A 15,844-nucleotide genomic window follows, 5' to 3' on the forward strand; every position below is an offset into this window, starting at 1 on the left:
CATAGACCTGGCAGCAACCCCAGCGAACACGAAATGCCAGAGATACCTTTCAAGGGTTGCTTACCCTTCGGCAGAAGGGATAGACTGCCTGCAGCATCCATGGAACTTCTAGTTAGGCTACACATTCCATCCAACTCCTCTGATAGCGAGGTTCCTGTTTCGACTAAAAATATCAACATCAACAGTGATAGCAGTGATCCCCTTCTAGCCGAGGAGACCATGGTTCACAACACTCATGCAGATGAACACAGAGAATCCACTGCTTCTTCCAATAACACCAGATTTACTCTTCCAGGGCCAATTTCTTTACCCGTCGCCAGAGAAACTACATCTAATGGCCTGGAGGCTGAAAGGTCTAAGTTACTAGATCAAGGTTGTTCTCAAAGAGTGGTAGAAACTCTACTCCAAGCCAGAAAAGCCAATACCAACAACACCTACAAGAGAATCTGGAAAAAATTCATCTCATTTTCACAACGTTGGGACGCATTATCACTAGAGGTGGCACAAATCCTTGAGTTCCTCCAGTCTGGTCTGGAAAAAGGCCTAGGCTCAAATACCTTAAAAGTTCAAGTGTCAGCACTATTGGCCATGACAGCAGTAAAATGGGCCCAAGACCATCTCGTCATGCAGTTTCAAAAAGCCTGCCTAAAAATAAGACCTCCCAAAAAACCTACTTTCCCGGCATGGGATCTATCAATTGTATTGGAAGCACTATCGCACAAACCTTTCTTTCCTACTGGAGCCATTTTCTTGTGGGATTCAACGCTTAAGGTCACATTCCTCATTGCCACAACCTCAGAAAAGAGGGTTTCAGAGATGAAAGCACTACTAGCGAAGGAACCTTATTTAGTCTTCTGTCCAGACAGAGTGGTCCTAAGACCTTCGGACTGATTCATTCCAAAAGCTGCCTCTTTGTTTCATTTTAACCAAAAGATAAGTCTCCCAGCACTTCTTACAGTTTAAAGTGATCCGCATCCACTGGATGTAAAAGGTAACATCTCGGGATACCTTATGGCAGCTAGTACATTTAAGAAAACAGATAACCTTCTATTCATTCCTCACTGCCTCAAAAGGGGACAGGCGGCCTCCTCTCAGACCATTGCCTCGTGGTTGGTGAAGATCGTTAAAAAAACCTACTCCCTACAGCAGATTCAAATACTTGAGGGCCTAAAAGCTCACTCCACTAGGGCAGTGGCAACTTCATGGGCAGCGTACTGCAGAGTGTCCGCGGAGACAATATGCAAAGCCGCAACTTGGTGTCCCAAAAACACCTTTATTACGTTCCATACAGTTGTCGACTGTGGATTTCTGGAGGTCAGTCACTCAAGCCAATGCCTCAATTTCTTGTTAAATAAACGTAATTTATTCTTGAACCCACCCATTTGGCGAGTTATTTCCCAAATGTATGCTGCCATGATGCAGATGCCCACCCTTCTAAGGTGATAGATACAGAGAATACTGAAGTGGGTCCTCTCTTACAATTTATAGCTATTCAGTCCTATCAGGTTGTGAAGGGCCGAGTCACAACCCAAATGTATGCTGCGATGAAGATGCGACAGAAAAGAAAAATTACGGAAAGGTGAGTATACAATTTTCCGTTTTTCACTCCTCTGTCAGAAATCTTGCGAAGAGCACCTGGTCGTGGCTGGCTTATGGTAAAATGATGTTCTTTCCACTTCCGGATTATGGCCCAAACAGTGCTCACTGGAACATACAAAAGTATAAAAATCCTTCTGTAACCAATGTCATCAGTATGTTTTGCAACAATCAGATTGCTAAGGTCTTAAGAGAGCTCTTTGCTTTTACCCATCATGAGAGGTTTCTTGTGTGACACCTTGGTAATCAAACACCTTTTTATAGGCAATCAGTTGACACTGAACCAACTGATATTAGGGCTGGGGAAAAAAATCGATTTAAACCTTGAATCGAGTTGAGAGGTCAAATCAATTCAAAATTTCAGCAAATCGATTTTTTTTAGATTTTTTTTCCCACTAGGACCGGCGCTAACACCGCGCCAGTCCAGAGGAGCTGCGGGCAGGAGTTTTTAGGCGAGGCCGCAGCTTCGGCCTAGTCCGCGCCGGACACCGCGGACTAGGCCTGACGCCGTGGACAAAGCCGAAGCCGCGGCCTCGCCTAAGAACTCCTGCCTGCAGCTCCCCAGGACCGGCGCTGACACCGCGCCAGTCCTGAGGAGTGGAGCTGCGGGCAGGAGTTTTTAGTTGAGGCCGCGGCTTTGGCCTAGTCCGCGAGGCCAAACGCCGCAGACTAGGCCGAAGTTGCGGCCTCGCCTAAAAACTCCTGCCCGCAGCTCCTCAGGACCGGCGCGGTGTCCAAAAAGGAAAAAAACTTGATTCGAATCGTGAGTCGTTTTGTATTAAAAAAATCGCTGATTTTTTTTTTTTTTGGAGAAAATCGCCCAGCTCTAGCTGATATTAATTTGTACTAACAAGGGGCAGGATTGCTTTCTAATTACTGATAGATTTCAGCTGGTGATTTGCTTTCCATGCCTTTTTGCACCTCCCTTTCTTCATGTGTTCAATACCTTTTCCCTGTGTCATTCCAGTTTATTACACATAACTTCATTTCTGAACTTATTTGTTTTGGTTTCTTTGTATGTATGGATTGCATGGGTTGTTACCGACATGTGGTGAAAATGTAATGTCAATAGCACCTTTAGAAATATATTTACCTAGAAAAATGGTGACGTGTTCAATACTTATTTTACCTGCTGTATATTACCGTTCGTTTTTGTGTGCATTGAAATAGTTTTTTTTTTCTGAAAATATAAATTTGATAAATAGCATAAATGTCATGTTACATACCAAAAAGCGACTGCAACCATTTTAATCGGACAGGATTTTTACTTTCAGAAAATATTTAGTGGGAGATGTACAAAAACTGGAGCACACAGAATCTGGTGAAGCTGTGCATAGTAACCAGTCAGCTTCCAAGTTTTATTGTCAGTTTCATTAACCACTTCAGCTCTGGAAGGGTTTACCTCCTTCCTGACCAGGCCATTTTTTGCAATAATGCACTGCGTTGCTTTAACTGACAATTGTGTGGTCGTGCGACACTGTACCCAAATACAATTTATGTCCCTTTTTCCCCACAAATAGAGCTTTCTTTTGGTGGTATTTGATCACCTCTGTGTTTTTTTTTTTTTTGCGCTATAAACAAAAAAAGACCGACAATTTTGAAAAAAAAAAAAATTTTTTTACTTTCTGCTATAAAACATCCTGTAAAAAAACACATTTCTTCATAAATGTAGGCCAATAAGTATTCTGCTACATAGTTTTGTTAAAAAAAAATCGCCAATAAGCGTATATTGATTGGTTTGCGTAAAAGTTATAGAGTCTACAAACTTTGGGATAGATTTAGGGACTTTTTTTTATAAGTAATGGCGGCGATCAGCGATTTTTAGCAGGACTACGGTGGACAAATCTGACACTAAGTGACACTTTTTGGGGACCAGTGACACCAATAGTGATCAGTGCTAAAAAAAAAAAAAAAAAAAAAAAAAAAAAAAGCACTGTCACTGTATAAATGACACTGGCAGAGAAGGGGTTAACATCAAAGGGTTAAATGTGTTCCCTATGTGTGCTTTCTTACTGTAGGGGGAGTGCTTTCTACAGAAACATAAGATCTCCATTTTCTTTCTGGACAGAACAGCGGTCTGCCTTGTTTACATACTCTCTACGAACGTTTACCGGGTTCCCGGCAGATGTGGCGTCCGCCGGACCCAATGATTGGCTCCTACGGCGCACGCGCGCCCCAGACCCGAAGAACAGACGTGATTATGCGCTAAAGGCCTGCCCTGCCGCAGTATATGTATATGTAAGTGGGGTGGTCCTTAAGCGGTTAAACAAGCTGAAGTTAGAAGCTGATTGGTTACTATGCACAGCTGCACCAGATTCTGTGTGCACCAGTTTTAGAAAATCTCCCCCATAATGTTTTGAGGTTTTAAGTGCAATTTTCTGTAAAATGTCCTTTTTTTGTGTGTGCGCAAAACAAATAATAAAAAAGGCTTTGACAGCAAAAGGGTTAAGCTTACCAGTGAATGCGTTAGGGTTTGGCATACACAAGATTCTTCACCTATTTTCAGAGAAAAGGTATTTTCTTAACAAAAAGACGGAGACAAGGGTACCACTGATATTTTTATAACTTCTCTCCATACACACATAACAATGAGGAGGAACGATCCAATTCATTATGCTATATGTAGAAGCAAAAGCTCTGAAGATGCAAAATCTACAACTGAGTCCTAAACCTGTACAGATCCGAGAGGCACAGAGAGCGTTTAATACACTACAAGATATCCTATCTGCAGCTTTTATTGGCCCTTAATCTTCCATCAACCACACCTTTTATTGTTGAGTCATGGCTACATATTGCTCAATGCTTCAGTACTAAGCCACTTAGTAACCCATAATGCCCAGCTTCCCAGATGATGATCTGAATTTTCAGGACAGATTATTTTCAGTAACTTCTGCTTTGGTCCCTGACCACAACACACTTTATCAATAAAGGATTCATACAAGCAACACAATTATATTCACGTACATTTCCAAGACTGCTTATGCACTGCGCAATAAGAGGACAGTTACAGAACAAACTTACCAGATAATAAAATAAACTAGGGGTATTTTAATTTGGTACAGGCTGCACTTGCAATGACATGATTGAACTGCAGAAATTCCCACTTTCACAAGTGATGCTATTAATGCTAGATTTTCTTTATTAAATCATTCCACTTCTAGTTTTGTGTATTAGCACCCTTTCACACCAGGGTTGTCTGCCATACAACCTTTACCTATGTAAACCTATGCAGGCAATTGAAAAGGTGTCATTGTCATAAAAGGAAAACCTGTTGAATTAAATAGGGAGTTTGCTGATTCAGAAGGGGAATCCTGAACATCAGCTTATTTGTAAACACTACACAAAGGCTTCACAATGGCCGCACAGCCAAATTTTAAAGGGAGTTTTCTCTCTTCCCTAGATTAACCATGGATATTTACAGCCTACATCACTCTATGATTTTTGGTATCCCCACCACTGCCAACGTCAAAAATCCATATCCCAATCCTGCAACTCTGACTCCACGGGAGAGGCTTCAATGATGTTAGGTGATCAATAATACAGGAGACAATAAAGGGGGTTTGCAGAGGTTGGATTTGAGCAGGTGTATATACATTGAGCATGTAGATGTACAGCTGAGGCAATTGTAGTTAGCGAGGGGGAGGGGGGGCAGCCAATGATGTAACACTGACAACAGGATGAGTGACGTGATGATCAGGCCAGAGTGACTTGTTTTTCCTCCGGGGTTTCCTCCAGCAGTTGCATAATCAGTTCATGAAGTGGCCTGCAGACCTTAGCATAGCCAATAGCCGTGAGGTGGAGGAAGTCGAACATGTCGTTTCTAGAGATAGTGCCATCTGAGTGAACAAAGCCAAAATCAAAGTCCAGCAGCTGCACTCCAGGAAGACGTGGGAGCCATGAGCGCAAGAGCTGGTTGACGCGTGCATTCTTCTCTCGCAGTGGATTTGGCTTCTCTCCACGTGGCAGTAATCCCTGTAGGGTGGAAACAAAGGGTCAGGCACAGAAAGTATTTTGAAAATGTAAAACTTTTGCATGACAAGATTGTTTTGGATCTCTCAGATCAGTTTTAGGTCCATTTGTAGACATTCGAGCCGTTACATATTTATTTACTATTCCATGACGATGCCGGCCTATACAATACCTTGAAAAAGTATTCATACCCCTTGAAATTTTCCACATTTTGTCATGTTACAACCAAAAATGTAAATGTATTTTATTGGGATTTTATATGATTGACTAACACAAAGTGGCACATAATTGTGAAGTGAAAGGAAAATGATAAATGGTTTTCCAATTTTTTTTACAAATAAATATGTGAAAAGTGTGGCGTGCATTTGAGAAGAAAAGGAATTTTGGGACTTTAAATAAAGCAGGAACCAAAGGGGTAACTGCCTCCATCCCTATCATTGATTAAAATTGAGAGCAAGTGGTGGGACTTTATATGAAGCACACAGCAGCACAAAAGGAAGTCAAGTGACTGGGAAATACTGTTTATTCATGTTGTATAATCTAACATACAACTAAATGGGTATATAACCTTTATATAAAGTCCCACCACTTGCTCTCGATTTTAATTTGTGACGTGCATTTGTATTCAGCCCCCCAAGTCAATACTTTGTAAAACCACCTTTTGCTGCAATTACAGCAGCAAGTCTTTTTGGGGATGTCTCTACCAGCTTTGCACATCTATAGAGTGATATTTTTGCCCATTCTTCATTGCAAAATAGCTCAAGCTCTGTCAGACTGGATGGAGAGCGTCTGTAAACAGCAATTTTCAAGTCTTGCCACAAATTCTCAATTGGATTTAGGTCTGGACTTTGACTGGGCCATTCTAAGACGTGAATATGCTTTGATCTAAACCATTCCATTGTAGCTCTGGCTGTATGTTTAGGGTTGTTGTCCTGCTGGAAGGTGAACCTCTGCCCCAGTCTCAAGTCTTTTGCAGACTCGACAGGTTTTCTTCTAAGATTGCCCTGTATTTGGCTCCATCCATCTTCCCATCAACTCTGACCAGCTTCCCTATCCCTGCTGAAGAAAAGCATCCCCACAACCTGATGCTGCCACCACAGTGTTTCACGGTAGGGATGGTGTGTTCAGGATGATGTGTAGTGTTAGTTTTCAACCACACATAGCGTTTTGCTTTTAGGCCAAAAAGTTTAATTTTGGTTTCATCTGACCAGAGCTCCTTCTTCCACATGTTTGCTGTGTCCCCCACATGCCTTCTTGCATACTGCAAACGGGACTTTTTATGGCTTTCTTTCAACAATGGCTTTCTTTTTGCCACTCTTCCCTAAAGGCCAGATTTGTGGAGTGCACGACTAACAGTTGTCCTGAGGACAGATTCTCCCACCTGAGCTGTGGATCTCTGCAGCTCCTCCAGAGTTACCATGGGCCTCTTGGATGCTTCTCTGATTGATGCTCTCCTTGCCCGGCCTGTAAGTTTAGGTGGGCTGTCATGTCTTGGTAGGTTTGCAGTTGTACCATACTCTTTCCATTTTTGGATGATGGATTGAACAGTGCTCTGTGAGATGTTCAAAGCTTGGGATATATGTATTTTTTTTTTATATAACCTAACCCTGCTTTAAACTATTCCACAACTTTATTCCTGTCTGGTATGTTCTTTGACCTTAATGATGCAGTTTGTTCACTAAGGTTCTCTAACAAACCTCTGAGGGCTTAACAGAACAGCTGTATTTATACTGAGATTAAATTACACACAGGTGGACTCTATTTATTAATTAGGTGACTTCTGAAGGCAATTGGTTCCACTAGGTTTTAGTTAGGGGTATCAGAGTAAAGGGTGTTGAATAAAAATGCACGCCACACTTTTCAGATATTTATTAGTAAAAAAATTGGAAAATCATTTATCATTTTACTTCCACTTCACAATTATGTGCCACTTTGTGTTGGTCTATCACACAAAATCCCAATAAAATACATGTATGTTTTTGGTTGTTACATGACAAAATGTGGAAAATGTCAAGGGGTATGAATACTTTTTCAAGGCAGTACATGTATGCATGGTCACCTGTACCAAGGCTGAACATGGTTTATGGACATCAGAGAGTTTAACTAAGCCTTTAAAAAGTGTCAATTTGAAAAACAAATTGTGGATGTAATTAATACTCCCAAATCACTGCGTAAAGGCAAAAAACAAAGGATTTATGTATTTTTAAAAGTTTGCAGCACATGTTCATACAACCAAAGCAGCAACGCGATAATGGGGTCCCATACATATACTGTAAGTATTGTTTGCAGCTGATGAGGAAAAAAAAAAAAAGGATGTAAGCACAACAGTCTTTGAGTGGTCAGAAGACTTACAACACTGTAGCATTTGCTCAAATTCAACAACTAATGTACCTAAAATCCACCTAATGCCACAAATCAATATTCAATCAGATTGACATTTGTACTTGTCTCCATTTTTAGTGTACTCTAAGACTGACCATATATTATACAACTTTCGATTCATCAAAATCATATAAAATCAGGTCAAACCTAAACACGTTCAAATTGTATGCAATCAGGCAAACCTTTGGACTACATAGTCGAAGGTAAATCGAAAGGAAATTGAATTAGAAAATTGTATAATGTATGGCCAGCTTAAAGCTTTACTAAACCCACAACAGTAAAATTAGTCTGTTTATGCAGTAAAGCATGCTTGCTATACTCACTGTGGAACCTAAGGGATTCCACAATCCTCTGAATTGTGTAAAAATGCTGTTTTGCTCCCCTTCTTTTAATGTCCCCAATCTATCTGCTGATAGAACAGAGCACTAAGAGGCACCCTGAACATGCTCAGATTGTTGTATATTGCTACAGAGGTTTTTTTTTCCTTGGGAGGGTGCCTGTGATCAAGCACAGGGCCAATCAGCACTGTCAAGACAGAGGGTCAGGAGTCATGCAGCCTCATAGGACAGAGTAGAGTGAAAATTCCTCCTACAAGCTTTAACCAGATACTGATAGAAGTCACAAGACTGCTATATACTGTTGATGAGAAAGGGTATTTAGCAGTTTTTATATTTACTAAAATAATTGCATTTCCATGTTCTGTGTACTGTGGGAAACCAGATATAGCGAATGCAGGGTCCTGGGTTTAGTAACACTTTAAGGCAGTGGTTCTCAACTCCAGTCCTCAGGACCCACCAACAGGCCAGATTTTAAGTATTACCTTGGGGAGATGCAGACTAGAATACTGCAATCACTGAGCAGGAAATTATATCACCTGTGATGTATTTCAGTTATCTTACAAACCTGGCCTGTTAGTGGGTCCTGAGGCCAGGAGTTGAGAACCACTGCTTTAAGGCCTCTTTTTCATGGACGGCAAGAGAGGAAATTTCAAAAAGAAAAAAAAAAAGGTTGGGTTTTACTGCTCCTTGGCTTGCCTAGACGGAAGTAAACATAACCACCTGCCATGTTAGTACAGACTACCATGGTTGCACTGCCAGCACTCAACACAGTTCGCTTCAGCAGGCAGCATTGCATCCAAATGCCACCTATACCTATAAATTGGGCAATGCTTAACCACTTGCACTACATGCAGTTGTGGTGAGGTGCTATGGGCTTTCAAGGGTTAAAACAGACATCCAGGAGGTGATATATCATAGTTACATAGTAGGTGAGGTTGAAAAAAGACACAAGTCCATCAAGTCCAACCTATGTGTGTGATTATGTGTTATATCGCATCTGAGCTTTCTGTCAAATGACTCTGGAAAATGATCCACTGCGGATCTCTTTTCAGAGGGATGGGAATGACAGCTGCAAGTAGAAAAAAACCCTAAGAGCCCTTACACACCGAATGCAATTGGCCACAGGTTGAGGCTGGGTTCACACTGCAGCATGGAGCGGCTCACAGCATGGGTCCGGTGCATCCCCGTTAACTATTCCAGGTCCGATTTCAGTCCGAATTTTTGGCTGAATTCAGATCTGAAATGGACCAGAAGACGCACAGGACTCCTGTGCAATTTGCACTGGAACCGCTTCGGAGATGGCTCCATAGAGAGCCAGACACAATCTCCTGACATGCGAATTGGATGCGGATCAATTCGCACTAGTGTGAACCCAGCCTGGTGCATTTTGAACTGCACAGACAGCCCAAAATCAAGGTAATCCTATTGGCATAGTTTACACCATTGCAGTTCAGCGCAGTTAAAAAAAAAAAAAAAAAAAGTAGAGCATGCTGCATTTTTCTGCACCACAAATGCAGGGAATGCGCTATAATCATGCTTTAAATGCACTGCACCACGCCCTTTAAAGTGATTGTAAACGATCACCTTGTAAAACAATCCATTCAGTTTACAATAGAAATACAAGGCAAAACATTTGTGTATAGATATTTAAAAACAATATCAATACCTTTTTTCCCCTTTTTTTATAAGTGATCATATTCCCTCTGTTCTCAGCTGCATAGGAGCTGGGGGGGAGGAGCAGCAACAGTACACTGAGCTTCCCAGTGAAAAGCTGTGCAGGGAAGGCATGTCAGGACAAGTCTGATCATTGGAGGAGAGCAGGCAGAGTTCCCAGCAAAGCTAGAGAACTGAGCACACCGTGCTATCCTGCTTAGGGTGGTCAGTTTTTAATAGGAAAGCAGAGGGACTGACAGGACCACTAGGGATTTCACACAAAGGAAGCAATACACAGAGAACAGGATACCTTTACATACAAGTACATGTTACAGCAGGCACATATCGGGAATATGAAATGTTGGGGTAGCAAACACTTTAAGCCAAGCCCAAAAACATATAGAAAAATGCACTGCTAAGCGCAGCGCAAAACGCATTTAAACGAGCTTCAAATGCATGCAAATATGCAGTCAAAAACGTGGTTATGTGCAGTTTTTGGTGTGAATGAGCCCTAAAAGGCCTGGTCAAACACACCTCCTTTCTTTCTGTGTAGTACAAGTGTGAATGAGGACATCTGTAATGACTGAGTGAGGACTGTGGCCGTTTTTCATCTATGCCTGCAGAAAGCACTGGGAAGCAAACACATATCCGCTAAGAGAAAATTCAAGTTAGACTTAACGGTAACTTGTTTTCCTTAAAGGGGTTGTAAAGGTAAAAATTTTTTCACCTTAATGCATTCTATGCATTAAGGTGAAAAAACTTTTGACAGTACCGCCGCCCCCAGCCCCCCCGTTTTACTTACCTGACGCCTCGAATCTTCGCTCCTCGTCCTCGTCAGCTTCATTGCAGCTCAGCCTGGTCGCTGATTGGCTGCAGTGGATGGATTGAAAGCAGCGCAGCCATTGGCTCGCGCTGCTGTCAATCACATCCGATGACGCGGCGCGCCGGGGGGCGGGGCCGAGTGATACAGCGAGCGGCTATAGCCGCCGGCTGTATCACGGGAGCGCGCCCGCAAGCACTCACCACCGTGCGAGGGAGCTCGCATGAAGGTGGTAAATGCTTGCGGGGAGGAGCTGAAGCAGCCGCCGAGGGACCCCAGAAGACCAGGTTCGGGGCCACTCTGTGCAGAACGAGCTGCACAGTGAAGGTAAGTATAACATGTTTGTTATTTTAAAAAAAAAAAAAAAACATCTTTACAACCCCTTTAAGTCTTTCAGGACAGCACCTGAGAGATAGTGACTCTACTGGACCATATCAAACACCTCCTTCCTCCAGATCTTTAAAGGGAGTCAACTCCCTACCACACATCAGTTGTAGAAGAGAACCTCTGGCCCCAGCTGGAAGACATAAGTTAGTCACAGCATAATACATAGAAACTAAGAGGGCGGGTCATGGCTGTCCTGAAAGACTTATGGAAAACAAGTTACCGGTAAGTCTAACTTGAATTTTCCTAAAGCGTCTTTCAGGACAGCACCTGAGAAGATAACACAGACTTACCCCCTTAGGGTGGGACAACAGCCTGCAGGACCTTCCTGCTAAATGCCTGATCGCTGGCAGATGTGAGGCCCAGCCTGTAATGTCGCACAAAGGTGCGAAAAATTGACCACGTTGCAGCCTTGCAAATTTGTTCAGGGATGGCACCAGCAATTTCTGCCCAAGTGGCCGCAAGCGCTCTGGTTGAGTGTGCAGGAATTCCAGCTGGCGGAGACAAACCTCTATGCCTCGGGATGGATAATTTCAGCCATCTGGCTAATGATCTTTTAAAGGCCTGGTTACCTTTTCTTGTTGCCCGAAAAAAGGACAAATAACGAATCTGTATGTCTAAAGTCATTTGTTATTTCTAGGTAATATGAAAAAAAAGTCTCCTTCTCCCCCGATGGGTTAGAGCAGAAGGTTGGGAGCACAATATCCTGTGAACGATTATGCATTGAGGCTACCTTAGGTAAGAATTTTGGGTCTGTCCTAAGGATAACTCTATCCGGAACCACTGAGAGATAAGGTTCCCTAATTGACAGAGCGTGTAGCTCACTGATCCTGCGTGCTGAAGTAATGACGATCAGGAACACAGCTTTAAGAGTGAGACATTTGAGTGATGCTGCATCCAGAGGTTTAAACTGACTCTTTGCTAGGGTTTGCAGGACTACTGACAGGTCCCATTTTGGGAAACCTTTAACCGGCGCTGGCTTTGATCTTGCAAGAGCTTTAAAAAATCTGACTACCAGCGGTTCAGAGGCCACAGGTTTCTCTAAAAAAAAACTGCTAGTGCAGCAACCTGTACCTTCAAGGTACTGACTAGTAGTCCCCTATCTGCCCCATCCTGTAAGAACTCCAAGATGGAAGCAAGGCTCCTTGGGTCTTGGGTAGATGAATTGCACCATTAGTTATAGACCTTCCAGACTTTAGTATAGATGGCTCGTTACTTTTTTCCTACTCAATAGCAATGTTGCAACTAGACGATCTGAGAACCCCTTACTCTTTAGGAGCTGCTCTTCAGATACCATTCTGCAAGCGACAGCCTGGCCACTTCTGGGTGATTTACTGGACCTTGGATTGGTAAATCTTGCCTGAGAGGTAGATGCCAACAAAGTTTGGTCACCATCCCCAGAACGGTCGAGAACCAGGCCCTTTTTGGCCAAAATGAGTAATTAGAATGATTGCTACTCCTTCCCGTTGGATCTTCTTTAATAACGGTGGGATTAGCTGGAATGGGGGAAAAGCGTAGCAAAAGTGAAATCTCCACGGATGGGCCAGGGCATCTGTCCCTAGTGACCCGTCGAGATTGTTCAGAGAAAAGTAACAAGGGACCTGAGCATTCTCCTTCGAGCGACCAGATACACCCCTGGCTGTCCCCACATCCTGGAAAGCACCACAGAGACCTCTGGATTCAGAGACCACTCTGCCTCCTGAATGGGGTACCTGTTTAGGAAGTCCGCCACTCTGTTCAGGGTCCCCTTTAGGTGGAATGCCAACAAGGATAGTAAATGTTTCTTTGCCCATATAAGGATCTCTGTTACCTGTGCTTCTAAGGATCTGCTCCTTGCAGATGCACATGATAATACTGGAGATCTTGTGCGAATATCACTAGAGATAAAGCGATCGCCTTCAACTCTCTCCAATTTGAGGACCTTATTGCTTCCTTCTTGGACCAACTTCCCTGGGCAAAGTTTTCCTCTAGGTGGGCCCCTGATCCCCAAGAGCTGGGGTCCGTTGTTAGTCTTCTTTCGACTGGGAAGCCCCAAGCCAGGCCCCTTGATAGGATCTCCTGATTCCTCCACCACCATAGTGACCTTTTCACCTTGGTTGGAATCTTCACCTTCATGTCCAGGGATCTTAAGCTGTGATCCCATGACCTTAGGAGAAAGGCTTGTAGACTCCTGAAGTGTAGTCTTGCCCACTGAATAGCTGGCATTGTTGAAATCAGGACCCCTAATGCTGACATTAATTGCCTTACTGTTATCGGTTGGTGGGTCTGCAGCATAGCAGCCGTGCACCGAACCTTGTCCTTTTCTTGCGGGAGAAAAATTTTCTGTTCTTTCAAATTGATTCAATAGCCCAGAAATCCCAACCTCCTGGGACGGGTCTAGGGAGGACTTCTGGAGTTTCAGAATCCAACCCAGAGACTCCAGATGGTTGCGTGCTTTGACTAAGTCTTGCTGTAACCTCTCCCCTGAGGGATGCCCTGTAGTCACTTTGGTGAAAATCCATGCGGATAACAGACCAAATGGTAAGGCCCTGAACTGTAGATGGTGAAAAACGCCTTCCATATCTACTGCCAAACTGAGATACCTCTGGGACTAGGGTGAAATTGGGACATGCAAATATGCATCCCTTAGCTCTACTGACGCTATGTAACATTCTGGGGTCAGTAGATTTCTGACTGAAAAAATAGAGTACATCTTAAACCTTCTGTACTTCACGGATTTGTTACGAGGTTTTGGGTTGAGGATCAATCAGAATTTTCCCGTTGGTTTTTTTTACCAAGAAAATGTGAGAATAAAATCCCTGTTGCCGCTCTCCTGGTGCCACTTGGACCACTACACCCTGCTGCATCAGCTCCTTTAACCACTTCAGCCAAGGAAGATTTGGCTGCTCAACGACCAGGTCATTTTTTGCGATACGGCACTGCATTGCTTTAACTGACAATTACGTGATCGTGCGACGCTGTACCCAAACAAAATTGAGGTCCTTTTTTCCCCACAAATAGAGCTTTATTTTGATGGTATTTGATCACCTTTGCGTGTTTTTTTGCGCTATAAACAAAAAAAGGAGCGACAATTTTGAAAAAAAACAAAAAAAACACTATCTTTAACTTTTTGCTAAAATACATATCCCAATTTTTTTTTTTTTTTAAAAAAAACAAAATATTTTCCTCAGTTTAGGTCGATATGTATTCTACATATTTTTGGTAAAAAAATAAATAAATAAAATAAGCTTATATTAATTGGTTTGCGCAAAAGTTATAGTGTCTACAAAATAGGGGATAGATTTATGGCATTTTTATTATTTTTTACTAGTAATGGCGTTGATCTGCGATTTTTATCGGGACTATGATATGATATTGCGCGCGGACAAAATTGGACACTTGACACATTTTTAAAACCATTGATAATTATACAGCGATCAGTTCTATAAAATGCACCGATTACTGTATAAATGTCACTGTCAGGGAAGGGTTTTACACTAGGGGGCGATCAAGGGGTTAACTGTGTTCCTTAGGTGTGTTCTAACTGTGTAACACGATCTCTCTCCTCTCCCCTGAGAGAACTCAGTGTGTTTACACACAGGTCCCGGTTCTCGCTCTGTCATGGGTGCCCGGCGGTCATCGCGCCCGCCGAGCACTGGCATCAGCTCCGGGCACACGCTGTGGGTGCACGCCTCCTACAGCGTCTTAAAGGCCCGACATACAGCTACGACGGTTCGCCCAGGGAGCCATTCTACCACAGTATAACTGCGGCGGCCGGTCGGGAACTGGTTAATAAGGACTTCATGGCCAGGGCTTTCACTGGATTGTTTGGGGAATTCGTCACAAAAAATCTTCTTGGGGGAGATTCCGTAAACTCTATTGCGAAGCCTTGAGAAAGAGTGGTCAGGATGAACTGATTTGACGTTATGCCTGACCACTGCGGAAGTAAACTTTGCAGCTTTCCGTCCACCCGCAGGGTCAAGTCATTGGGATTATTCGGTTTGCGCAGGAGGATGGAAAAGGATTCCGCCCTTGCCTTTAGCTTTTTGCGCAGTCCAATTCTTCCTCCTCCCCTGGGACTTATCCTGCTCCTGAGCTTTCGGAGGTCGAAAAAGGCGCTTCGGGGGTTATTTCTTCTTCTTTACTGGAAAGGATTTCTTCCTATCGGCTGTCCTGTCCAGGATGGTATCTAGATCAGAACCAAAGAGAAGGTCACCCAAAAAGGGAATCCCACAGAGTTTACTCTTCTACGCCACATCGCCTGCCCAAGTCTTCAGCCACAACGCTCTTCTTGCAGAATTTGTTAGGGCTGTTGATCTACCAGACATTCTAATTGCCTCAGCTGAAGCATCCGCCATATAGGCTACCGTGGAGGACAAGGTAGTAAAAGAATCCCAAATTTCCTGTTTGGGTGAATCTGCTAATACATGAGCTTTCAGCTGGTTAACCCAATATTCCAGGTTTCTAGCTACACATGTCGTAGCCATGGCTGGCTTTAAATTGCTCATGATCGATTGCCAAGATCTCTTGAGCAAAAGATCCAATCGCTTGTCCATCGGATTCCTTAGGATCCCCATGTCTTCAAAGGCTACATCAGTGGACCTAGAGACCTTGGAGAAGGCAGCGTCGAGCTTTGGGACTTTGTTCCATTCCTCGAAAAGAAAGCGTCTTGTGGGCTCTCGAGAAAAAAGTTTTTTGCTCCGGATCTTGCCATTCCTTCTTT

The 15,844-nt window shown here is 43.2% G+C and overlaps 1 protein-coding gene across 1 annotated transcript in view; it reads right to left on the reverse strand.

Annotated features, from left to right (window-relative positions):
* Positions 1–4,141: 4,141 nt before the first annotated feature.
* The window catches only part of PAFAH1B2 (platelet activating factor acetylhydrolase 1b catalytic subunit 2), a 29,103-nt gene continuing 17,400 nt past the window's right edge, over positions 4,142–15,844 (reverse strand). The window contains exon 6 of the mRNA XM_073602378.1: positions 4,142–5,568. Coding sequence (XP_073458479.1) covers positions 5,290–5,568 — 279 coding nt within the window. The 3' untranslated portion in view covers positions 4,142–5,289. The remainder of the gene's footprint in view (positions 5,569–15,844) is intronic.

This window comes from Aquarana catesbeiana, linkage group LG10 (genome assembly GCF_042186555.1).
Source record: "Aquarana catesbeiana isolate 2022-GZ linkage group LG10, ASM4218655v1, whole genome shotgun sequence".
In the NCBI taxonomy this organism is placed as follows: domain Eukaryota; kingdom Metazoa; phylum Chordata; class Amphibia; order Anura; family Ranidae; genus Aquarana; species Aquarana catesbeiana.